The sequence below is a fragment of the Pipistrellus kuhlii genome, unplaced genomic scaffold (assembly GCF_014108245.1).
Source record: "Pipistrellus kuhlii isolate mPipKuh1 unplaced genomic scaffold, mPipKuh1.p scaffold_m20_p_37, whole genome shotgun sequence".
NCBI lineage: Eukaryota > Metazoa > Chordata > Mammalia > Chiroptera > Vespertilionidae > Pipistrellus > Pipistrellus kuhlii.
The window spans coordinates 170992-196100 of NW_023425537.1; the positions used below are offsets into that span (position 1 = coordinate 170992).

The 25109-nt window shown below is 62.6% G+C and overlaps 1 protein-coding gene across 2 annotated transcripts; it reads right to left on the reverse strand.

Moving 5' to 3' along the window:
* Positions 1 to 887: 887 nt before the first annotated feature.
* TTYH2 (tweety family member 2) lies at positions 888 to 23086 on the reverse strand. 2 transcript variants are annotated; one of them, XM_036407659.2, is made up of 14 exons: positions 22874 to 23086; positions 18718 to 18875; positions 15907 to 16018; positions 12817 to 13061; positions 9607 to 9702; positions 9034 to 9106; positions 6029 to 6098; positions 5495 to 5550; positions 4918 to 5010; positions 4610 to 4702; positions 3916 to 4058; positions 3161 to 3343; positions 2681 to 2759; positions 888 to 2326 (listed from the first exon to the last, which is right to left on the reverse strand). In XM_036407659.2, exons 1-14 carry the CDS (start codon positions 23000 to 23002, stop codon positions 2246 to 2248), a joined length of 1611 nt encoding a protein of 536 aa, XP_036263552.1. In that variant the 5' UTR covers positions 23003 to 23086; the 3' UTR covers positions 888 to 2245. The 2 variants fall into 2 exon arrangements, with proteins under 2 accessions (XP_036263552.1, XP_036263553.1); XM_036407660.2 differs by having other exon boundaries at positions 12817 to 13037; positions 22874 to 23085.
* Between the last annotated feature and the right edge of the window lie 2023 nt (positions 23087 to 25109).

The following is a 25109-nucleotide window of genomic DNA, read 5'->3' on the forward strand; positions in this document are numbered from 1 at the left end:
TCCTAGTTGTAACCGTTGGTGGTGGCATGTTAGTCTCACACATGTAAAATGACATCTTCATGAACATACGTGCTCATAGCGTGGCACGGAGGCCCCCAGCCTGACTTCTGGGTTGGCCCTCGCTCCCAGTTACCCTCTCTGGTGGCCCGTTTGCAAAATGATGGCCCGCAAAGTTACTGAGGTCTCACCAGCAACGAACAGAAACACGTGGGGCAGCCCTGGTGCCCTGCAGGCGTCTCACATGCTCCTCATTCTTAGCGACAGGAAGAGCAGAGCCCTTTCCGGGGAAGCTGAAGGGGGGGGGGGGGGTGCAGGCACGGGGTCTGAGTGTGATGGTAGCGAGGGGAGGGCCCGTGGCCTTCTCAATAGCCCCATCTTTCTTTCTTTCTTTTTAAAAAATATATATTTCTTTATTTCAAAGAGGAAGGGAGGAGGGATGGAAACATCAATGATGAGAGAGAATCATCAATCAGCCACCTTCCACACACCCCCCCCCCCCCTGGGGATCAAGCTCACAATCCAGGCATGTACCCTTGGTGGGAATCAAACCTCAAGCCGACACTCTATCCGCTGAGCCATGCCAGCTGGGGCAGTAGCCCCATCTTTCAACCCAAAGACTGACTTTGCCCCTGAAATGTGCCCGGAGGCCCTCCAGCCCCACCAGCCCCCTCCTTCCTCCACCGCCAAGGAGGGCAGACACGGAGCAGACACTCTAGGACAAGCGGTTTATTGGCCGCCCAGGGGGGCGCACGTGGACCAGGCAGAGGGACCTCCTCGTGTGGTCTGCATGCATTAGTCCTCCGTGCAGCCTGCCGTCGCCGTCTCCATCCGCACAGGACGTGGCCACCGACGGTGTCTATGGTGCACGGCCCAGAGGTTAATGCTGAGAGTCCTGGCTGCCCCGTGGCCCCATCTGTCCTGGGGGCTTGAGAACCGCTCTGCTGTCCGTGTTTGACGAGAAGGTGGCTCTTCCAAAACGCAACTGGAGCCTCGCCCCAAGCCCGGCACCCATGTCCCTGCTTTGGCGTGGGAGGCCGTGGGAGCACTGGGCACTGAGAGTTGGCAGGATGTCGGCGGCACCCAAGACCCTAACCCTGGCTCCTCCGCAGGCAGAACCGTGGGTGTTTTCTCCTGGTTTAGTGCCTTCTCACCAGCGGGGAGCACAGGGCCTGGGACAAGGGGGTGGGGTGCGGATAGGGTGGTGGGGGTGGCAAGGAAGACGACAGTTGTCCAGCTTTGCTAAAACCTTTCCAGACAAACTCGCCTGAAGACAAAAGGGAGAACACTGGCCCATGCCGGCCGTTCCCCTGGGTGGACGCCATTCATGCTGTTTGTCCTTCCTTCCCCCTTAAAGGGCCATCACACAGCAGCTTAGGGCAGGAGGTCTCACTGATCTTTATTTTGTTTAAAAATCCCCCCTCCCTCCTCCCCTAGGTCCTGGCAGTGTCAGCAAGACCCGAAAAGGAACGGGATCCAAACCAGGGGTGAGGACGGAGCCGGATGGACTGTGAAATCTGCGCCCTGAGGCTCAATTCTTTGGCGAATCCACGTATTTAAAACGCTGGGGAAAGGAGAGTTAGTCTCTTTCAAAGTGTCCGCGATTTCCTGTCGGCGTGAACGCACTCCCAGCATCACTTCCAGCATGGCGCTGGAAGGGAGGTGATGCGACCAATGACTGCGGAAAGGCCGGGGACGGAGCGGGCTGTCACCCCATTCCCACCCGCTGTCACTGCAGAGCTGCCAGGCCCGAGCGAGCGGCAGCAGCCCTCCTAGGCAGGGCTCCAGCACCTTCTCTGAGGCCCAGGAAGAGGCCCCCAGGCCCTGGGAGACGGTCTCATCGGGGACATCGCCTTCCCGCAAGCATCTCCCGATCAGCGCTTCCAGGTTTGCCTGCAGGAAAATGCACGCAGGAGGCACAGGGCTGGCAGTGGGACCCTCGGGCCTGAGCCGGGCCTTCCTCGCTGTCATTGTCATTCCCCACCCGGCGAGGGCGGGATCCAGGCTCCCGGGTAGGGGCAGCCAGCAGCTGGGGGACAGGAGAGGAGGGAGAGGCCGGTCCAGGTGGCGGGCCCTCCGTCTGTCTGCCTGCGGTTTTGGTCAGGGTCCCAGCCAGGCCCGGGCGCCGTCCGGCCCTGCCATCCCGCAGGTGGTCCCCAGAGGCCTTTGGCTTCTATGAATGACACGCAGCTTCCAGGCGAACCAATCCCAAACGGCGCCGGTCGGAGGCGGCAGGCGCCTCTGGGAGCTAGGCTGGAAACTCATTCCCGTAGTGCCGCAGGTGCTGGTCCCCGACGGACAGGTAGGTGGCCCGCATGCTGGGAGAGTACTGGGGGAGAGAGGGGAGAGGCGGCAGCAGCACAGAGTCAGACGCGTCACCAGCTAAACCGGACGCTGTACTCGGGAAGGTGCCGGGAATTTCTGAGGGAGCGGGAGCCGGGCCAGCCAGCTGTGTGGCCGTAATTGGGGCGCCCGCCCCTCCCTGCAGGTCCCTAAGTATCCGGGGCACTTCCTGCAGCAGCATCCCCGAGGGCCCCTGAGCATCCTGGTCTCAGCGCCACAGATCCCAGGTCCCGGGACGCCAGGGCTCCTAGTTCACCTACTGGACGGGCAGGTGCAGCCCTAACCGGACAGACGCCTGCCCGGAGCCCTCCGCACCCTGCCTGCTGGGGGACCCCGTTACCGTGGGCGGCGGCGAGCCTCTCCCGATGAGCGGTGTGTTCTCGTAGCGCGGGTTCCCGCCGAACAGCGCAGCCTGGTTCCTGCAGGGCCGAGAGGAGTGCTCAGGGGGGCGGGCGCGGGGAAGGAGGGTCCCATGGGCGTGCCTACGGACCATGGAGAGCGCGAGGGAGTGTGGGCAGGAAGCTGAGTGTGTGTGTGTGTGGGGGGGGGGCCCGGGGAATAGGCCTCGGTGAGCGGCAGGGCCCAGGGGCAGCGTGGCCTGGGGAAATGCAGATTCTCGGCCTGAGACCCACCGACAGTGGGTTCTTCCCTCCGCACACGGGGCTATGCAGGGGTCATGTGACTAGCTGCTCCTGGGGCCTTCCTGCCAGCACCCCAGGGCTCCGGGGAGGGGATCCCTCGGCCTCTGGGACCGGCGGACCTATCTCCCTGTGGGCGAGGCTGCCCGGGGTGGGGTGGGGGGCCAGGGGCCCTGCCGTACATGTACTCGGAGACCGGCGCGTTGGAGAGCGCCTGGGCCGGCGGTGGGCCGGGCTGGCTGTCCAGGCTGCCGCTGTAGCTGCAGAAGCTGGGCAGCCGGCCCCGCGCCGGGAGGTAGCCCGCGATGCGCCGGGCCTGGGGGTTGAAGGGGTCGTCGTCGTCGATGTCGTTGTAGTCTCTGTCCCTAGAACGACACAGGAGGCGGCCCGCCCGCCCGTCGTGAGGGGCGAGGCCGGCTCCCCCGTCTTTCCTCCCAGGACTCGCCCTCCGGCCACAGCCGCGTCCTTGACTTTCCCCTGAAACACGCTCCTCAGCCCTGATCCCAACTTCACAGCCGCTGCCTCCAGGCAGCCCGCCATGCTGACCACGGAGTCTCCCTAAGCTGCTTCCTCTCCTCGGACCTTCCATCTCTTCTCTGTCTACCTCCTCAAGATTCTACAGGCGGGCGCTGAGCAGTGCTACCACCTCTGCTTCCTGGTGTCCTGGGGCACCCCTCCCAGCAGGGAAACCCCCCTCATTCATGTCCCACTGCAGAGGCCTGCAGAGGAAGAGAGGACCAGCAAGGGATGCCAGGTGGGGGTGCGATGCTGTCACCGTCCTCAGACCCACTCCCGCCCCAGCTCCTTCTGCAGAAACCAACCCAGGGGCCTGCTGGGGGGGAGTGCCCGTGCCCTCCGCCGTTCCTGTCCATCCCGGGTGGTCAGCTCTGAGCTCCGTCAGAGCAGCCCCCCGGGAGGCCCCCTCCGGGCAGCCCACCTGGCGGGAGAGCGCTTCCAGGCCCGCGGCCCCGCGCGGACCATGGTGGAGAAGGCCAGGGCGGCCAGGAGGGAGAAGAGGCCCAGGAAGAGCAGGCCCTCGATGCCGTCGTAGCAGACGCCGGCCAGGGCGTCCAGGTAGTCCTGCGGGAGGGGACGCGCAGCTGGACGGGAGCGGGCACGGCCTGGGGGCTGGGCTTGGCCCCGGAAGCCCCTCTCCCTCGGCCTGGACCGGCACGATGACTCTTTGCTCCCCCCTGCCCCCCGCCCCCCGCCCCGGGATGTGAAAGCTGCCGACACGATCCCAGTGTGTTCCCTGCATCATGTCTGAGTTCCCATCCCAGGAGCTGACCCTGGCCGTGGGCCTGGGATGCCCACTTGCAACCCAGGGAGATGGACGGGACGACCAGGTGGCCGGGAGTGTGGACAGTGGGGAGCGGCCGCCCTCCCCGAGGTCAGGGTCCCCAGTACCCTAGAGGTGACGTGACCCAGTGCTGCCAGCTCGCCCCCTGGTACTTTCACCGAGTCTCCCTGTCTCAGCTGCTGGAGAGAACCAAGCAGCCAGGTATCTCTCCCACCTGCCCATTGCCCGGCTTCCTCCCCATCCCCGGGCAATCTCTCCTCTAAGCCCCTCCTGGCTGCTCTGGGAAAATGTGGCTCCCACCCCACGCACGGCCCCCGGGGCCAAGCAGCACCTTGTGCAGCCCTCGGCAGTCCAACAAGGCTGTCAGCTGGTGGAGGCTGGACTCGGAGGAGTTTAGCAGGAGCTGGATGCTGAGCAGATCCTCCTGCAGACAGACAGATGGACAGAAAGACAGGCAGAGACTGAGCGGTGGGGGCGGGGCTTGTGGCGAGGATCACCCACAGCAGCGGGTGGTGCACAGAGGCCTCTGAAGCCACAGGGGCCAGACTCCAGGGGGAGCACCTGCCCACCGCCCGGCTCCCTGAGGCCCTGGCCCCGGGCTCTCCCTCCTCTGCGTGGGCGCTGGGGAGACTGCCTCACCTTCGCCGTGGGGAACACGGGCACGGCGAAGCGCAGCAGGCCCGCCACCTGGAACTGCATGGCGGTCAGCGAGCGCTGGAAGACGGTCAGCGCCTGCCCAGGAGAGACCCGGCCGCGCGGTGAGGGTCACTCCCCAGGCCCCCCCCGCTGCGGAGGGCGGTTCCCCCGTAGCACCCCTCTCCGGGCTGCCTCTGCACGCTCACCCCTGGCTAAGGCCCTTCCCGCCCACAGGAACCTCCCTCTCATCCCCCGGCTCCTTGGGAGCTGCAGGGTCCTCTTGCTTCTTGCTGCTCAGAGGATGGTCCTCGGACCAGCAGCGCCGGCCTGGCCTAGGGGCCTGAAAGAGATGCCGACTCTTGGACCTCCTCCCCCCCAGACCCACTTCGCTGCATCTGCACGCCAACCTCGCCCTGGGTCTACTGTGACCTGGAGGATGCTGACCGAGAGCACTGTCCCCTTCAGAGGACCACAGCGAAGCAAAGGACACCCGGCCGCCTCCCCCTGCCCGGTCAGTGCTGGGGCCGGGGGCCCACGAGGGGGGACTGTGGGCAGGGGGAGGGCTGGGCGGGCGCAGTACCTGCTGGAAGGGGCTGCTGACGCTCTGATTGCAGTACAGGTAGTAACGGGTCACCTCTGCAAGGCAAAGACCAGGTCAGGAAAGGGACCAGGCCCTCGTCCATCCTCCGAGGCGGAGCCACCCCCAAGCTCCCCAAGAAGGCAGGTTCTCAGAAAAGGCCCAGCTCGGCTGGTGTTGCTCAGTGGTTGAGCATCCATTGGTGAACCAGGAGGTCACAGTTTGATTCCTAGTCGGGGCACAGGACGGGGGATCCCCAGCTCAGTGTCGGTGGGGGTGTGCGCAGGAGGCAACCGATCAGTGATTCTCTCTCATCACTGATGATCCTATCTCTCCCTCCCTCTCCCTCCCTCTCTGAGATCAATAAAAACAAATAACAAAAAGAAACGGAGGAGGAGGACCTCTGAAGGAGGCCCAGCTGGTGCTGGAAGTGTGGGGTTTGGGAGAGACTGGGGACCACAGGGCTGAAACAGGTAAGTAGAGGCACAGCCTGGCTGACCAGGCAGCTCTGACCACGGAGGCCCGCAGGCTGGTTACCTGTGCTAGGCTGGCCCTCCGTGATGTTCAGGATGAAGCTGTCGGGAGCCGCGCAGAAGTCACTGGTGCCCTAAGCCAGGGAGAGACGGAGGGGCGGGGCCAAGTCACAACTCTCGGGCCCTGGGAGGAGCCCCGTTTGAGTCCTGCCTCTGCCCTTCCTAGCTCTGTTGCAGGCGCCTTGCCTAGAACATTCCCTTTATGAACTAATGTCCACCAAGCCTCCAAGTCTCCGATGCCTCCTCCGGGAGGGACCCTGGCGAGCTGGGGCCACGGCGGCTGCGGGGTGGGTGCTGGGTCATTTGCACCAGGGCCCCCTTGCTCATCTGTTTCATTGTTTGTCTTGCTGTTCCCAGGTCCCACACCCTCCGGGGTGTCAATCCGGGGAGCCTTCCCTGGACCCTCTAAAGAAGGATGCTGGTGCTGAATCCGTCTTTGTGCTTTTGGGGGCGGGGCCTGCTCGGGAAGACTTGGGGGGCTGGGAGTCAGAGGACAAGCTCCAGGCTCTGCCACGGATGACCCACTGCATGGCCTGGCTGGTGACCAGCAAGGCCCAGGCACCCCGCCCTGTCACGGGAGGGGCAGAAGGAGGGGAGCCAGCCAGAGGGGGTTGGGGGGGGGGTGGGGAGAGAGCGAGGCTACCATCTTTGTTGGGTCACCCCCGAGAAGTTCCAAAGACGGGGCAGGAGGCCCTGTCAGAAGCTCTGCCAGGGATGTGGCCTTCTCGTCCCTGCCTCCCCGATCCGGCCAGGAGGACTCCCCGTGTCTGTCACCAGGACAGGGGCCTGTGTATGCACTGGCCACGCAGTGGGGACGGGGATGGGAGGGGAGGGAAAGGGGCCGAGCACAGCTGGGGCGGGGGGAGAAGCCACCCAGGGCCCAGCTGGTGGCTGAGCCTGCAGGCAGCTCCCGACTCCAAAGGAGTCAGCCTGGGACCCTCACATGACAACACAGTGGTAACCAGTGGAAACTGCCATTAAGTGAGCATGTGTTATATACCCCCTCCTTCCCCCATCCCATGGATTAACCACCCATCATCCCACCAACAAACCATCCTCTAGGGCAAGGGCTAGGATTCTCCCCATTTTACAGAGGAGAAGGCTGAGGCCAGGAGAGCCTCAGTGACCTTCCAGGGGCCCATGCGGGGAAGGAGTGCCCAGATTTCCGGGAAGCTCCCCTCAAATCAGTGGTGCTGTGCAGCCAAACCTCCTACTGCCCCTTGCCTCCTTGGGGAGATCCTTCAGGGGACAGAAAAGGCAGAGGGGGTGGGTGATGGGGGGCACCGTGTCAGTTCTCTGGCCCCACAGCTCCAAAAACAACCCACAAACAGAAGCCAGGCCTCGGAGCGCGGGGGCAGGGCGGCCACACAAAGAGGACCACAGCAGCCTTGGCCGCCCGCCTCCCCGTCCGGCTCCTCCTCACCCCGCTTCCCCCGCTTCCGTTTACAATGCAGCAGGATGTGCAGCCAATCAAAGGCTCATTCAGGGGCTCTGGCACCCAGGGCCTGACTATGCCAGTCAGGGAAATGGCCTTTCTCTCTGCAACCCTGCACCCCAGGCACCCGGCCCAGAGACTGTAAATCACCGCTGGGCTCCCCGGATGCTGCAGCCGGGGAGGAGCCGGGAGGAAGCTGCCTCCCACAGGGCAGCTTCAGGGGGCACGCTGGCTGCTGCTGCTCCTGGGGCAGAGGCTGGGGGGGGTGGGGGAGGAGGCCCCAGCATGCACTGCATGTGTGAGCTTCCCTGTGCTCACACCGTCCGGAGGGGAGGCGGTGGGCTGGCAGTGGTGCGTGTTGCCCTGGCCAGCAGCCACTCTCCTGACTATACACAGCCCCCTCCCCACCTCCCCCATCCCCATGGCGTCAGGATGCCTTGGAGCATGACGTGTGCCATCTGACCTGCCCTTCCCTGTGTCTGAGGGGCCCCCCACCTTGGGACACATGCTGGCGCCTGTCCAGCTCTCCCTCTGGGGGAACAAGCCCCAACGGGAGCTGCCCGCCTCCTCTGCCTTCCGGCCAGCTCCGCCCCAGCAGCACTCGGCGTTCATTCTCTGGGTCCCGTGAGCGAGCGGCCAGCCCTGAGCCCCTGGGCGTAAGTCTGGGTACAGGGCTCCGGGCAGGAGCCCGTTCCTTTCTGTCCAGGTCGCTGGGGCCCTCGAATCAGCGAGGGGCTCCCTGAACCCCCTGGTAAATCCTGCCTCCCCCCCCCCCCCCCCCCGCCACACACACAGCGGGCACCTCCGCGGCACCCATCCACATGGGGGTGCAGATATCCCACCAGCCTTTCTCCTGCCACTTAGTGAGGAACAGACATGGCACCGGCCCACTGGCTGCCACGGAGCCAGACAACAGCCAGATGAATGAGTGAATGAGGAGTGAATGAGTGAATGAGTGAAGAACTCACGCACGCAGCTTAACTCAGACGCCAGATCTATTAAAGACCGAGCATCTGCATAGGAGGTGCCCCGACCCTGTATTTTAGTTTCTAACATTTTGAGGTGCCACATCCACACACATGCATCGCTGGGAGCCAGACCGGGTGGGAGGGAAGGGGACAGAGGCAAGTTCAATGCCACGTCCCAGGGCCCAAGGCTGTGCCGCCGAGGGCAGAGGGCTGGAGGCCAGGGGGCTCCGCCAGCCGAGGGCCAGACCCCACCCGTCCCTCCCGTCACCTCTCACCCTGCACGTCCTCACGAGCAGTAAGCCGTGGCTGGGCCCGGCCGGGTGGGGGAAAGGACAGGCTCCCGCTGTCTTTTTATCACCTTGGCTAACCGCCTCAGGATCCTAGGGAAGCCTCCTCTCCCTGGGCCTGTGTCCCCCCTGAAGCGTGAGGGGGTGGGGGCTGGTGCAGGGGATCTAAGGCCCTTCAGCTCTCAGATTCTGGGGTTCTAGCTTAGGGACAGAGATCGGAAGCCGACCTGGCCTGGGGGCGCTGGGCGGGACACGCTGATGTACCACCCACCTCAGCAGGTCCTGGTCAGGCGAGTCCCCCCCACTCACCCCCACTCACCACGGCTGCGACGGCGTCGGCAGCCAGGGACGTCCAGCTGAGGACCACGGCCAGCAGCCCACAGCACAGCAGCCTGGGAGAGAGGCACAGCGGTGGGGTCCAGGCAATGGCAGACAGGGGACCCCCTGATGGCTGATACCCCACCAACCTCAGCGCCCTTCTTCTTGGCATGAACTTGCCCTCCCTGAGCCGCGAGTCTTGGTCCCTGCCCTGCCATGGGCCCCGCTGACTGCCGGGACAGGGAGAAGGGCCCACCCCTGGGACGTAGGTGGCTGAGCTGGAGACAGGGGTGGGTCCTGGCTAGGGAGGAGGTGCTGGGGGGAGGCTCAGGCCTGGGCAGGCCCCGGTGGGGGACATAGAGGGGAAAGCCTAGCCCTTGCTTGGGGTCCAGATAACAAGGTGGCTGCCGCCCCCTCCTGGCTGGGCGCTGAGCAGGGGAGGAGGCGGCTGCAGGCTGTTGCTCCTACCACCTCCTTCGAGCCTGACGGGGGTCCCCTTCTCTCTGCTGGTGGCCCCGCCACCCCCCCTGCTCGCCCCGATCTTTGTCCCAGGCCCACAGGCCGGGCTACTCACAAGGCCAGGAGGCACCTGGAGCGCTTGGCCAGGCCCACGCAGGCGAAGAGGCAGACGGCCAAGTCCAGGATGAAGAGCAGGAGGTAGGAAAGCCACCTAGGGGAGTGGGGAGGGTGCGAGGGATGGTCAGGGGGAGCAGGGCACAACTCCCCAATGGGGGGCCTGACCAGCAGCCCCAGGCCCACCGAGCCTTCGCTGTACCACTGCCGGGGGCGGGGTGGGCCCTGGAGGGCCTTCTCCTAGTGCCCACAGGGAAGCTTCCTGCTCATTTTTTTCCTCGATGTCGGAGCCAAATAAATTCAGGGACCCCTCCTCTCCAGCGCTGGTTTCCTGCTTCACTGGTACCCAAGGAGGGTGAGAGGGCTGGCGTGTATACGGGGCAGGAAGTGGGCCGGAGCCGGGAGAAAGTGACAAAAGGGTTCCGAGGGGGAGGGAGCTCGCTGGAGGCGTGGCAGCCAAGTGTGGTTCTTCCTGCCTTTGTGAATGGAGACCCTCCGATCGAAACACCCCCGGCACAGAGTGGGGCAGACCGGCAGGTGCCTGTGGCGCCCAGAAATGGAGGCGGAGGCTCTGGGGGAGACTGCAGGACGAGGCCATCAGGAGCCAGCTTTCTCAGAATCAGAGTCAGAGCCAGAAGGACCTGGGGACCATCTGGTGTTAGGATCCCCACTCACAGATTGGGAAACTGAGGCCGGCAGCAAGGGAGCCGGGCCCAGGAGTTCCCCAACTCTCCAACCTTCCTACAGGAGACAAGGCCATGTCTGGATGGTGTGGCTCAGTGGGTTGAGCATCGACCCATGAACCAGGAGGTCATGGTTTGATTCCCGGTCAGGGCACATGCCCAGGATGCAGGCTCAGTCCCCAGTGTGCGGCGTGCAGGAGGCAGCTGATCAATGCTTCTCTCACCATTGATGTTTCTATCCCTTTCTCCCGTGTGTGTGTGTGTATATATATATAGAGAGAGGGAGAGAGAGAGAGAAAGAGAGAGAGAGAGAGGCCAGCCACCAGGCCCCTCTCAAAGTCCTGGCTTCATGTTTCAAATCAGAAGGTTTCTCGCGGCTTCCCTCCCCATCGGCAGGAAATCAGGTCAGGATTGCTTCCGGCTCACTCTCCAGGACCGAGCTCAACCCCTGGTTCTGCAGCCTCGCCTCCCGCCGCATGCGGTTCCTGGAAACAGCTCCGCGAGGCGGATGCATCTTCCCAGAGGAGTGGGGGATGGCCTGGGTTTGTATTTCCAACGGAGGACGGACGGGGCTCAAGGCTCTCCAAGAAGCGGCCAGCCCTGACTCCCATGGCCCCGCCCACATCCGGCCTCCGCCGGTTCACTCCTGGGCTCACTCCGTCACAAGGCCGTCTGTGCGGGCTTGTCAGGCCTCCAGTGCGTGGGCAGGAGTGCTGAGGGATGTCTGCTGAGCTGGATGGCCGTGCTCTGCACCGTCCGGAAGGCAGAGAGGGGGAGGCTGCCTGGAGCCCCAGCCCTAAGGCCGGTCAGCCAAGAACAGACAGAGAGCGCCCAGAGCCGCTCAGTGAGAAGAGCGGGTGAGAGAAGGAGCGGGTGAGAGAAGGAGCGAGCAACAGCGGAAGATGGGACAAGGGACAGGCCATCCTCAGGGCTCAGGGGCTGCAGGCACTAACCCCGAGGAGACCTCTGCTGCCCAAGGGGTGGGAATTGGGGGCGGGAGTTCTAGGGGTCCCTGTCAATCACCCAGATTGAAATAGCTCCTGGGCAGTTGGCACCACGCTCCTCCACCCACTTTTATCTATCTATCTATCTATTTATATTTATTTATATGCATTTTATTGATTTTTTACAGAGAGGGAGAGAGAGGGATAGAGAGTTAGAAACATCAATGTAAGAGAAACATAGATCAGCTGCCTCCTGCACACCCCCTACTGGGGATGTGCCTGCAACCAAGGTACATGCCCTTGACCGGAATTGAACCTGGGACCCTTCAGTCCATAGGCCGACTCTGTATCCACTGAGCTGAACCAGTTAGGGCCCACCTCTCCCACTTTTAAGAAAACTACCTTAAAAATAAGCTCCTTTAGATATGCCCTCTGCTAGGTCCTCTCGGAGAAAGCTGGCTGCAACCGCCTGACTCCCCTGACCCCGCATGACAAAAAGGCTGTGGAGGCTCAGCCAGTGAATGTCTCTCCGTCCCAGGACGGATCAGCGGCCTCTGTTTGGGGTCACGGGTCACAGCCAGTCCTCAGAGGTGGCAGTCTGTCACCAGGAAGAAAGGCGCTGCTGCACAGGATCCTCCATCTAGGGCAGGGGCTGGACGGCTGCAGGGAGGGTCTGGGGGCGGGGTGCTACCTGGAGCCAAGACCTCATGTGTTGCCTCTCAGCAGGGCCCTGCCCCGAGGGAGGTGAGAGCCAGGGGTGCGGAGGTCTCTGGCTTCTCAGCCAGGGGAGGGGCTTTCCCATAAAGGGGAAATGAATCCAGAAAGCCAGAGTAGATGGTGCAACTCGGGCTAAAGGCGGTGACCTTTGCAAATGGCTTGAAAAGGAGCCAATGGGTGGGGAGGGAGAAGGGGGTCCAAAGAGGTGACACCTCTTGGTCAGGACTCATTTATCTGCTCCGCCCTCCAGCCTACTCCGTGCCGGGCCCGGGTGCAGGGACTTCATGAGTGGGTGCTCCTTCAGCCGGGAGACACTCAGCCAGACGGCTGCCGCCCTCCCGGGCTCTCCCAGGGGGACCTTCTCTAGACCCTCTGGCTGACCGGTGAGTGCCCAGCGTGTTGGGCCCGGTGTCTGAGGAGTGGGGGGGCAGGGGACACATCACTGGGCCCCAAAGAACAGGTGACGTAGGGATGAGCTTGCACCGAGTATGGCAAATGAGGGGGGGGGCGGTGTGTGTGTGTCCCCCAGCCCCCATCGCTCCAGCTGGGGGCACGCTGGGCTTGCTAAGACATTACCATCAGGGGAGGCTCCATGCAGACAAAGAGGCGCCCATGTCCCTGGCCGCTGGCCCCACACATGGCGGCAGGTGAGGAACCGTCAACCACTTGTACTTCACCCAGCAGCAGCCAGTGAGCAAGCCGGTGCTGGGAGCCCGAGCTGTGAGGTCCAGGCTGGGGTCCCAGCTGAGCACCGCCCTCCCGGAGGCTGGTCTAAGGCCCAGCCCTCGCCCCGCCAGCCCTCGTGTCCTCTCACTTCAGCTAACGGCTTGTGGAGACCTTGGGGCACCTCCCTGCCGGGGCCCTCACCGGTAGTACTCCACGTAGCCGGTCTGGTCGGCCAGCCGGGTCAGCTGGGCGCTGACCTCCGTCCACACGGGCACCCCCGCCAGCTGGTCGACGAGGCCGGCCGCCCTCTGCTGCACCAGCTTCAGGGCCTGGGGGTAGTCGCTCCGGGCGGCGAAGATCTCGCCGAGCCGGGCCAGGTGCCGCGCCAGGTCCACCTCCATCGTCTGGGTGGTTCCGGACACCTGGGGAGAGGCCGGGGTGGGAGTCTGGCCAGGGGGCGGGAGGAAGCCAGAGGGGGCGGCTCCGGACCCCGACTCTGATTCCGGAGGAGTGCTGGGAGGAGCGGAGGACGGGGCTTGGGCTCCAGTGAGTGCACCTCCACCTACGCCCACCACAGCCCTCCCGCCCGCCCAGCCCTGCAGGGCTCCGGAGGCTGCTGCTCAGAGGGAAGACGGAGGACAGAGGCTCCCATCACCCACCCAGCCCTCTGGCCCCTCCCTCCAGGGGTCAGGTCCCGACCTGGCCTGTCCAGGATCTGTCCCTGCGATCCAGCACCTGAGTCCCAGGCGGGAAACACACGATCCCCCTGTTGCTTCCCTGTGATTCTCCTAAAACTCTCAACACGTTGGGATTACAGATTCTCTTTCGGGGCGAGGAATCCTCTGTGTGAGCCCAGAGTTCCTGTTGCCGCCTGACTGTTCATTCCCCAAACAGGATGGAAAGGCCTCGAGAGAGAAAGATGCTGGTATTCCAGCCAGCGGCAGCTCCCCGCTGGCGTGAAGGCAGACAGGGAGCTTTGCACAAACAGACAGACCCCATCCTGCCGCCTGGACACCTGGTGGGAGGAGACCAGCGCCTTCTCTGTCTGCACGTCTGTCCGGCAGGCGGAGGGACACGCTCCAGACCCCAGGCTGAGCCTCAAGAACCTGGAGCTGAGCGGACCCTGAAGGAAGCAACTTGCGATCCGAAGGTCGAGGGGGAGGGGCGATGGCAGGGACTGTCTGTGGCTTGAGGACAAGGACCGCAGACCCAGGGTCCCCGGGGGACACAGCCCCGGAGCCCAGCGCCCCCCTCCCTCCCTGCGGGCCTGCTCGGCGGTGTGCTGGCCGCGAGGGGAAGCAGAGCGGGGCTGTCCTGAGGTGGTCACGCTAACCGGACCTGCACGGCTGGCTGGAAGGGCGGACGTGTGAAACCCGGGCCGGGAAGGAAGATAAAGGTGACCCAGGAGAAGGGGCAGGCGCTTCCCACAGCCGGAGCTCAGCAGGAGGCAGATGACCCCGGATTAGGGGGGCGGCCTTCACATCTGCACCGCTCCGCGCTCTGAGCTCCCGGTTCCAGGAGGAGAAAGGCCCTTTGTTTCGTTTTGTTTTGTTTTGTTTTGTCCATGGCTTGTTCGGTTCCGGCTAGTTCCTGGTTCTCACACACTGGCCGAGGAGTGGGCGTGGCCGGCTGAGGAGTGGGCGTGGCCGGCCGAGGAGTGGGCGGGGCGGGGCGCAGAGGTGCACACCCCTTATGGCTTCCTGGGCTTTCGGCCTCACGCGGGGTGAAAACCACGTGTAAGTAAACACAGCAACTAAGCGTCACCCCGGAAAACTGTCCTTTTTAATTCATTAAGATGGACGCACACGTGGCCGCAGGCACGTTATGAAACGCAAGAGGAGACACACACCGTGAACTCCGTGGCATTTTCACGTTCCTGTTCTGTGACAGCCCAGGGCTGCGAACGGGATCTGTCAACGTCAGTTGGAAGCCACTTCCCCTCCACAGCTCCGAGTTAACTTCTCTCTTTTCCTAAATCCCTCCTCCAAAGACAGACGCGAGGACCTGGCTGCCTCTCTCCTCTGTCTTCTTTAGGAAACAGCAATGCAGAAACAAAGACCCAGCGCCGGCCTGCTGCAGCACCCTTCCCCACGCCACCCCAGGCCTTAGAGGGGGATGTTCCAGAGTTAATAGCTCCCCCACCGAGGGGCAGAGGCTGGGGTGGGTTACAGGCCAGTTAGTAAATAGTGGAAGCTGTGGTCCCATAGGATGGAGCTGTGGTCCCATAGGATATAGGATGGAGCTGTGTTCCCATAGGGTATAGGATGGAGTTGTGGTCCCATAGGGTATAGGATGGAGCAGTGTTCCCATAGGTTATAGGATGGAGCTGTGGTCCCATAGGGTATAGGATGGAGCAGTGTTCCCATAGGGTATAGGATGGAGCTGTGGTCCCATAGGGTATAGGATGGAGCTGTGGTCCCATAGGGTATAGGATGGAGCTGTGGTCCCATAGGGTATAGGATGGAGCTGTGGTCCCATAGGGTATAGGATGGAGCTGTGGTCCCATAGGGTATAGGATGGAGCTGTGGTCCCATAGGGTATAGGATGGAGCTGTGGTACCATAGGGTATAGGATGGAGCTGTGGTCCCATAGGAGAATGGTCGGCAAACTTATCAGTCACCAGAGCCAAACATCCATAGTACGACGACTGAAATTTCTTTGGAGAGCCACATTTTTTAAACTTAAACTTCTTCTAACACCATTTCTTCAACATAGACTCGCCCAGGCCGTGGTATTTTGTGGAAGAGCCACACTCAAGGGGCCAAAGAGCCGCATGAGCCACACACCAGCATCGACCCTGGAGGAGGAGCCCAGCCCCGGAAGAGAATCCCGGCCAGGGAACGGAGGAAGTCCCGGAGCCGTCCCATAGTGACTGGAGTTCTGTGGAGCGGTGCTGAGGGGGATGGGCGGACAGGCCCAGGCCGGGCACAGCCGCCGAGCGAGGAGGAGTGCGGGGGCGGGTTGGCACATTCCCAGCAGCCCCCCTGCCCTCGTCTCCTGAAGATGACTGGGATCTGTCCCGCCCTGTCCCCACGCCTTTGCACTCTGTCAACTTCCCCTCCCTCCCAGCAGCCTTTCTCCTTCGGTCCTCACGTCCCTGGCACCCCGCCCGCCCCAGAAGCAGCAATTGCCTGTCCGCTCCTGGCAGGACCAACTGCAGCCCCAAATGGAGTCCAGCGCCCCCTCTTCCCCCGGAGCTGAATGGGAAGGATCTGACCGGGCCCTTGTTCTGACCACACTGACCTCCCCCGCTGTGCCCGGCCCGGCCCGGCCCACTGCCCAGAGCCTTACCAGCGCATCGATCCCGGAGAAGGTGTGGTTCGCGTTTTCCAAGGAGTAGATCAGCTGGTACACCCCATCGTTGGTCTCGCTGTTTCCATAGAAACCAACGCCCACCGCGGCACTAGGGGCAAGACCCCAAAGGAAGTCAGAGGTGGCACCAGAGACCTTGTTGAATATGCGTGTTTTTTAGAGCAGTTTAGGCTCACAGCAACACGGAACGGAAAGTTCAGGGTGACACACGTACCTCCTGCCTCCCCTCCCAGATTCCCCTGCTGCCACCAGCCCCCACCAGAGCTGGCCACAGGTTCTAACTGAACCTACATGGACACGTCGTGTCACCCAAAGTCCACGTGTGCATGAGGCTCCCTCTCGGTGTGGAACATGCAATGGGTGTGGACAAGCGTCCGAGGACATGCGTCCTCCATTAAACACCACATAGAGCATGGTCCTCGCCCTGGAACCCTCTGTCCAATCTGTCCACCCCTCCCCCAGCCCCTGGCGTCCCTGTGTTTCCCTGCCTCCAGAGCTTTGCCTTTCCCAGAATGCCATGTGGTGGGGGCCCCACAGCACGTGGCCTCTTCGGACCTGCTTCCTTCACTCACTCGCGCGCATTCCCCTTCCTCCGGCTTGCCACGGCGGGACGGCTCATCTCTTTTTAAATATATTTTTATTGGTTTCAGAGAGGAAGGCAGAGGGAGACAGAAACATCCGTGATGAGAAGCATGGATCGGCTGCCTCCTGCACGCCCCGCCCTGGGGATGGAGCCCGCAACCCAGGCATGAGCCGTAGCGGGGAATGGAACCGTGGTCTCCTGGCTCACAGGTGGACGCTCGGCCACTGACCCACGCCGGCGGGTGGCTCATTTCCTATGGGCGCCGAGTCTGGATGGGCCACAGCTTAGGTCCCCGTCACCCACTGACGGAAGTCCTGGTTGCTTTCAGGTCTGACTGTTATGAACAGAGCTGGTCTCTCCGGGGAGAGCAGGTGGGTTTGACGTTAGCTGAGGCGCTCTCTCCGCGGGCGGCTTCAGGGCCAGCCTGTCCCGGCCTGGCTGCCTCCTCCACAGCTCAGGGCAGCCTGGCTGCAGAAAACCCTCCTGCTCTGGCCCCGTGAGTCCAGCTGAAGAAAGCCTCTTCTTCCTCTGAGCCGGAGCCCCCTTCTGGCTCCCGGTGTCCTCTGGGTCCCCCGGAATAAGCCTCTGATTCTCAGACGCCCCGTCCAACACCTGAGGTCAGACACAGGTCCTCTAGCTCCACGCTCACTGGGCAGTGCTCCCCCTCAACATGGCCTGAGTGAGGGGCCAGGCTGTCCATCCAGCGCTGAGCACGGGGCAGGGGCAGGTGGGGGGGGGGGCGCTGATGCCCTGAGATCCCCTCTCCCCACCTGGTACTCACAAGCCCCGGTTTCTCCGCAGGATCCCCCCCAAGCCCTGTCCCTGCTCCCTCCCGTCCCCCCTCCCTCCTGCGTGGTGAATGGGTGTTTGTTTTGTTCTAACCAATAGGGGAGCTTTGCCTCTCTCTCTGTGAAATTGCATCTGGTGGGATTTGGTCCAGCATTCCAGGCGGAACAAATCATCTCAGGCCCCGCCTCTGTCACCCACTGCGCTTTTCTCACCCACACCCTGGGGGCCGTGAGCCGCCTCATTAAGCAGCCTCCTGGGTGTTCATTCATGACAGCAATCCTGGGGGTAGGGGTGACATGTATGCACTGATTCTTCTTTCTTTAAACATGACAGGAGCGGGACGGGGTCCTGGGAGGCTGTGATAGGAACCTTCCAGGCGCCTTGACCCTGCTCAGTGTTCCCATTAACAGTACAGGCCAGGCCCTGGCTGGTGTGGCTCAGTGGATAGAGCGTTGGCCTGGGGACTGAAGGGCCCCAGGTTCAGTTCTGGACAAGGGCACAGGCCTGGGTTGCAGGCTCCCAGTGGGGGGCGTGCAGAGGGCAGCCAGTCCATGATTCTCTCTCATCATTGATGTTTCTATTTTTCTCTCCCTCACCTTTCCTCTCTAAAATCAATAAAAATATATTTAAAAAAAAACAAGTGCAGGTCAGGGTGCCCGCCTTCCGCCTGTGTGTCAGTGGGCCCTCCCTTGTACAGTGCTGTCTTTCTCCCTGGCTCCCTCCTGCCCGGCACAAATACCATGAAGAACCCGCTAAGCGCACTGCACACTCCTGTGTACTTTCCCCTCAATGGCAGGTGATTATTACTTACAGGATCTGACCCTCTGGAGTTATTAAATATATATATATATATATATATATATATATATATATATATATATATATATATATATACACACACACACACACACACACATACATATATATACACATATATACATATATATATATACACACATATATATTGATTTCAGAGAGAGGGAGGGAAAAGATATAGGTAGAAACATCAATGATGAGAGAGAGTCACTGATCAGCTTCAAGGCAGCGGCCGGGAGGGGACAGGGACTCAGAGAGCAGGTGCCCTCTGCTCGCCTGTGCCACCCAATACTCAGCCGGGCAGGGGACGTGGCACAGCAGAGGCCCCATGCCCGCTCCAGGCCTCTGACTCCCGCCGCCTGGCAAGAAAAGGGACAAGGCCCACCAGGGGCAGGCTCTCCATGAGGCACCCGGAGCTCCGTCAGGAGGACGTGGCCAGAAAGCGGACGAACCAACCGCTGGGGTTTGTTGGGGGGCTGATGGTGGAGGGCGAGGAAGGGCAGGACGCGGTGGGCAGGCCCACTTTCCGCCCACCGCGTCCCCTCGCGCTCTCGCACGCCGCCCCGAGCCGCCATGTGGGGCCGGCGCGGAGGGACACTCACCAGCAGACGAGCCCGGCCACCACGGCCGACCAGGTGACGCAGCAGGACGGGCGCGGCTTGGCCTGGCGGCAGCAGCAGGCGCACACCAGGTAAGCCGCGAGGAAGAGGAGGTTCAGGCCCAGGCAGGCGGCGGCCACCAGCCCCAGGAACAGCAGCGACTGCGGAGGGAGAGGCGTGGGGTCAGCGCTGGGCCTGTGGGGGGTCTGGGCGGGCCCTGCGCTCAGGCCTGGGGCGCCCACGGGGCTGTGGGTGTAGGAACCAGGCTCAGCGGTGCGTCTGCAGACACGGGGGCTGGGGGGTCGGGGAGGACCAGCTGAGGGGGGTGGTGTGGGATGGGGGCAGCTGCCGGCCAGCCCCAGGTGTGTGGCCGACACGCCTGGATGGACATGGGTGAGACCCTGCCCGAGGACCCCACAGGGCAGGGGGCATCTGCTGGCAGGGAGGGCTGAGGGGACAGGTGACTGAGGGAGACAGGCAGGGAGAGGGACACCTCAGGAGCTCAGGGGGACCTGGGCCAGGCCCAGGAAGGGATGTCCTGGCGGATCTGCTTCCTCCGAGCCTTGTCCTAGGGGTGGGGGTCCCCCCAGAGAAGCCAGAAGCCAGGGGAGGGGAGAGGTCCGGATGGACCCTCTGGGGTCCCTCTCACGGAGTCATGAACGGGACCCCACGACCTCATGTGCCAGTGGTGGCAGCAAAGCCCAGAATTCCGACGGGGTAGGAGGTGCTGGCTCAGGCCCAGCGAGGATCTCAGGTCCCGTAAAGGGAGCTGCTGTCTGCCAGGAGGCCTGTGCCTGCTCCATGCCCTCCGATCTCCTGATGCAGCCAGATGGCGCCAGGATCGGTGGCCGCAGCCGGCGCTGGCTCTGGCTGCCAGTCAGGCTCCAGAGGGGAGAGCCTCACCCAGCCTCCCACGTGCCCCCCGAGGGGGTCCTGGCCCAGAGCCCCCTGTGCTCCAGCCTGGGCTGTCGGGGCGGGAGCCTGCTTCGGGGACCCCGTGCTGGTGGCAGCAATCAGAGGGTGGGGGAGGTGCCGGGACCCTTCAGGTCCAAGGGGGGGATGATTCTGAAAATCGGCGGCTGGGGCTGCAGGCCTGGCACCTGGCCCCAATGAGGTCACCGATAATGCCTCAGCCCAGGCAGGGGGGCGGGGAGAGGGGTGGGAGGAGGGCTGGAAGGCCTTGCTGGGAAGCCCAGACTTGGAGGGTGGGCATTGTTAGTGGTTTACTGCTGGGCTAGGAGGGCAGGGGGGATGGGGCAGAGGGGGCTGGGAGAGAAGGAGGTGGGATGGGAAGAGGAAAGGAGGAAGGTGGGGGAGGCGGAGGAGGGAAGTGGAGGGCTAACCAGCAGGACAGTTCCCACAGCCACTCCCCCACCTCCATGTCCCTGCAGCCCTCTCACAGGGGATGACAGTCCTGCTTCTGAGCAGCACAGGTCCCGTGTGCAGGGGTGAGGGAGGATGGGGCAGGTCCCCGTGTGCAGGGGTGAGGGAGGATGGGGCAGGTCCCCTTGTGCAGGGGTGAGGGAGGATGGGGCAGATCCCCGTGTGCAGGGGAGATTGAGGATGGAAGAGGGAGAAAGCGGTGGAGGGAGCCAGTTCTGCTCTGACAGCCTGGACAGGACAACTTCCCACGTCACCTGCCCTCCCGGTGCCCTGCAGCCGCCACCTCCCATCCCACCCAACGCCCTGCCCGCAGCCCCTCGGCCCAGCCTCTCCTCGGTGAAGGGACTTGGGTGAACTCCGGTTTGAGGAACCAGAGCAGAAACCCAGGCCCCGAGCCGGGGGCAGAGTGACCCGCTTGCATTCTGGGAGGCCCGAGGCTGGGACTGGACCCCAAGGGGCTTCTGCACTCAGTGGGGGCGGGGAACAGCCTGAGCCCCCTTTCCCAGAAGCCACAGCGGACAGAGTGAGCCAGCCCTGTGGGGAGGCCGGGGCCGCGGGGCCCACAGGCTGGGAAGGGTTAACACCCCCAGCTGCCCTCCCACCCTCTGGCGGGCACCATGGGGGTGGGGGTGGGGTGCAGCGTGATTGTCCGATGACCATGACTCAACCTTTAGGCTGGATGAATGGTGCTTCCTCATCCCAGCCTTGGCTCGCCCCAGCCCTTCCCGGGGGCTCCCTGCCTGGCCGCCCCCACGCCGAAGAGGGGGTTAGTGGGGCGAGCCTGTAATTCTGGGCCTAGCCCCCACTCTGTGCCCTCCCCTGGCCTGGGCACACACACTGACACCTTGTGGGGAGTCTATAAACAGAAGCACCCCGAGTTTAGACATGAAAGTACATGCCGAAACACGAAAATATCTCTGCTGCTTCATGCTTGCCCTGCATATACAGTTACAAGCACCGCTGCTCCTTCACGCGTGTCCCGGAGGGCTGGTCTACGGATGCAGCAGAGGGGACAGGAAGTGCACGTGGCGCTCACACGGTGACTGTAGCAACAGCGAGCACAGCACTGGGGAGCTTAAGACATCAGTATGTTTCAGGCACATTAGCTCACCAGTGTCTGGGGTCGGTCCTACTGTGTGCTATGGGACCCTCTATGTTCTAAGCATGTTGCATGGGACATCTGGCCTAACATGTGCAGGTGGGGCAAGCGAGGCTCAGAGAGGTACAGACACCTGCCATGGTCACACAGCAAGCAACAGCGGCATGGCGGAGCCCGGCCCGGGCCCGGCCACCCTGGCCATCCCGCCGCCCGAGCCTGGCAGGGAGCTCGTTTCGGATCAAGTTTGCTGAGCGCCCCGATGACTGGCAGCAGAAGGTGCCCGATCCAGGGTGCTACCACCTGCTGCCCGGCTCTGGCTGGGACTGCCTCTCAGGGGAAAGGGGATCTCTGGGAGAGATGGGCTCAGACAACAGAACTCACCAAACAGGCCCCACATCCAGAGCCACTCCCACCCCTGGCTGGCTCACCCACCTCTTCTCCCACCCTGTCCTCAGGAGGCGCGAGGGGACCAGGAGCCTGGGGGTTGGGGTTGGGCCATGACCGTGACCGTAGCCGGATATCCCCCAGGGCTGCCCCAGGCAAGGGCATTCTCTCTCAGGGCCTCCGACTCCCACGGGCGGGGCTCTGACTGGGAGGGGCCCAGCCGGCACAGATTAGGAGGGGAGGGAGCCAGGCAGGGAGGGCCCAGATTCTCTGGGAAGGCGAGGGAGGGGAGGGCCCAGGAGCTATTATTAGACTAACGGCCAGCAGGCTCCGCACACCCCGCCGGTGGGGATCCCCGTTCCCGGGCCTGCAGGAGGCGAACAGCCGGCTCCAGGCTCAGCGTCCCGCAGGCCGGACGGGCCCCATACCGGATACGGTGCCCGTGAACCTGAACTGCAGGCGGGGGTCAAAGTCCGGAAACTGGCCCATAGCTCAGAACAAACGGGCCCGGCCGGGCGGCAGCAGGATCTGTGACCAGCAGGGAGCTGACTTGGCTTGGGCCAGACCTGAGAATGTGGGGAGCTTCCGTGGCTCAGCCTGGGCGAGGAAGTCTGGGGAGGGGGTACCCCACGCGCCGTGGGGAACAGAGACCGCAGGGCGAAGGGCCAGCACAACAGAGAAATGGCAGAAGTGCAGGGAGAAGGGGGGTGGCCGGCTGAGACCCCGAAAACCCAGGGTACAGAAGGCCGTGTGTCCGGGAGGCTGACGCTGGCCAGATGGGGCCGACCCGGGGCCAACCCGGACCACCGTCCTTCCGCCAAACATCCCGGCGCCGGAGGGGCCCCCGCCCCCGCCCGGGAAGAGGGGTGCCGCGGCTCCCACCCAGCGGGCAGGGCTGGGAGGAGGGGCGCTGCGGGCCCAACTCGGGAGACTCCAGTTATTGTAGTTTCAGCCCAAACTTCTCCCGGTCGCCCGGCCCCGGAAAGAGAGCTTTTCCCGAAGCCGCAGAAGGAAAACTCCGGAGCCCCGCGCTGGCCCGGAGGAGGGACCGGGATCCGGCACAAAGGTCCCCGCCCGCCCCGCGCGGCCTCCGCCTCCGCGCTCAGCTCCACCCGCAGGCAGCCCCGCACCCCCTCCCCTCCCCTTCCCACCGCGATCGAACCCCCAACGCCCAGTGCTCCGGCCCACGAGGTTCCCGGACGGGAGCGCCCAGGTGAGGGTCCCGGGGGGAAGGGATGGGGGAGGCGGTCTGGGAGGCTGGCAGAGCGGCGGGCTGGGACGGTGCACACTCACCTCCTGGTACTCCTCATCGCGGGGGCGGAAGGTGCTGTTCACCCACTGCAGGCGCAGGCTGAGGTGCGGGGCCCGGTGCAGCCACACCACCCACCAGGGCGCCAGGTACTCCCCGCGTGCGCCCGGCATGGCCCGGCCCAGAGCCCGCTCCTCCGCTGCCGCTGCAGCCGCCGCCACCAGCCACCGGCCCGGGACGCCACCCGCCCGGATCCGCCCAGGCCCCGCCCCTCACTGGCCCCGCCCCGCCCCAGGCTTGGCCCCGCCCTCTGGGCGTCCACTTTTCTGCAGGGCGTCCCGCCCAAAATCCCTTTTGGGATCTGGGATCTGTCCTGGCCTAGGCGAAAAAGGTGGAAGAAGTGAAAACAGCCCAAAACGCTCCTAAATCTGTTTCTTCATAATTACTAAGGCCCATGTCAATGGGTGCAGCTAGCAGTCAGGGCACTGGAGGCGAGGCTGGCCGTTATTTAGGGGGTGGTGAACTGATTGGGGACAGAAGGGGGCAACATTTAATAGTTGTCCCCTGGGGGCCACTGGGGACTGAGGAAAGCCCAGTAAGGCGGGACTGGGCGGGCCTCCTGGAGGAGGGGAGGGGAGGGGAGGGGAGGGGTGGGCAGGGAGGGAAACGGAGGGCAGGCCATCAGCTGCACATGTTTATGGAGCATCTACTGTGTGCCAGCGCTGTTCTGTCGTGAGCAAAGCAGACAGACCCGCCCCCCCCCCGCCCCCGCAGGGCAGCACATCTCAGTGGGCGGATGGCGACAGTCGGCGTGCAAAGACGCACGGAGCGACATTAGGGGTGTTTTGGAGAAAAGCTAAGGCGCAGCAGGGTCAGCTGATACCGTGTTTCCCCGAAAATAAGACATCCTCCGAAAATAAGACGTACTTACAAGTTTCCTTCTGAGTGAAATATAAGGCATTCCCCCTGAAAAAAAGGCCCCCTAGGCTCTGTCTCAGAATGAAAATTAATTTACGAAAGAAAAATAATTCACAAAAGAAAAATAGATCAGATAATGATTCCCACAGGAATGATGGCCTATCTCCAGACTCTTGATATTGCAACAAACAAGCCATTCAAAGACAATTTGCGCATGGAAATTAATGACTACATTGAAAACAGAATGGAGAGAAATCAGCGTGGGAACTTTGTGGAACCTGAACTGCAAGAAGTTGTGACTTGGGTGAAGAATTCATGGGAGAAAATCAGACAGTTGCATTGCAAATGCACTGCCAGCAGGCTACCTTGACAAGAAGTACTCATTTAAAGACAGTGCTATTGCTAAACATGAGCGATTTGGTCCACTGATTCGGAAAGAAATGTGGAGTCACAAGAAATGCACCAGGAAATTCAGGAATTGGATTGTTAGGATGATGTTCCAGAAGATGATGACATGATTGTCATTGAATAAATGAGTAAAGTCTTGATACTGTAGGATTCACAGTGTGTCTGGTTTGTGTTGACAACTACCGTACTACTGTACTGTATACAGGTAATAAATTTGCTTTATTTTCACTTACCAATAAATGTGTACCGTATTCTTCTTCATGGAAAAATAAGACATCCCCTGAAAATAAGACCTAGCGCATCTTTGGGAGCAAAAATTAATATAAGACCCTGTCTTATTTTCGGGGAAACAGGTAGGACTGTGGGGGCAGCGGCAGATCTGGGAGTTGAAGGTCAGCAGAGTCCCCAGGCAGCAGAGGGCCACGCTTCTGCACCTGAAAACAGCGTGGCATGACCGAGGACGCTGAGCGGGCCCGTTGAGGGCAGGGCAAAGGGCAGGCCCGGGCTGGGGAGACGGGAGTGGAGGTAAGGGATCCTGAGGGGATGGGACTCGGGCCCTGGCAGCCAGCCTAAGGGGTAGTAGCGACGGGCAAACCCCCAGGCTCCTGGGTCCAGGAACTAGGTGGATGCCGGAGTCCGCAAATGTCTACAAACACATGGACAGCCCACAGCGGCCCCAAGAGCCTGAGGTCCTACTATGTGCTTTGGGAAGGAGCCCTGTGTCCTGGCCTCTCCTCCTGGTTGTCAGTTGGGGTCAGTTTTCCCGGAGCATGATTGGGCCATCTCATCTGCACAGGCCCAGAGCTGGGGCACAGAAGGTTGGAGACCAAGCTTCTCTCACAGGGGTTTTCTTTCATTCAAGAAATGTGGGTGGAGCTCCCTCTGTTCCAGGGGACACACTGATAAATAAAACACAGGTTCCTGTCTGCCTGGGGTCTGGATCTAACAGGTGAG

Bases quoted from the DNA above. Each gene is read 5' to 3' on its own strand.
- TTYH2 (XM_036407659.2), bottom strand. From the start codon at position 23,002: ATGCCGGGCGCACGCGGGGAGTACCTGGCGCCCTGGTGGGTGGTGTGG. The intron at 9,703-12,816 runs GTGAGGGCCCCG...CCACTCCCCTAG, and splicing joins GGCTACGTGGAGTACTACCG to GTGGCTTTCCTACCTCCTGC. The intron at 4,059-4,609 runs GTGCTGCTTGGC...CCCCTCCCGCAG, and splicing joins ACTGCCGAGGGCTGCACAAG to GACTACCTGGACGCCCTGGC.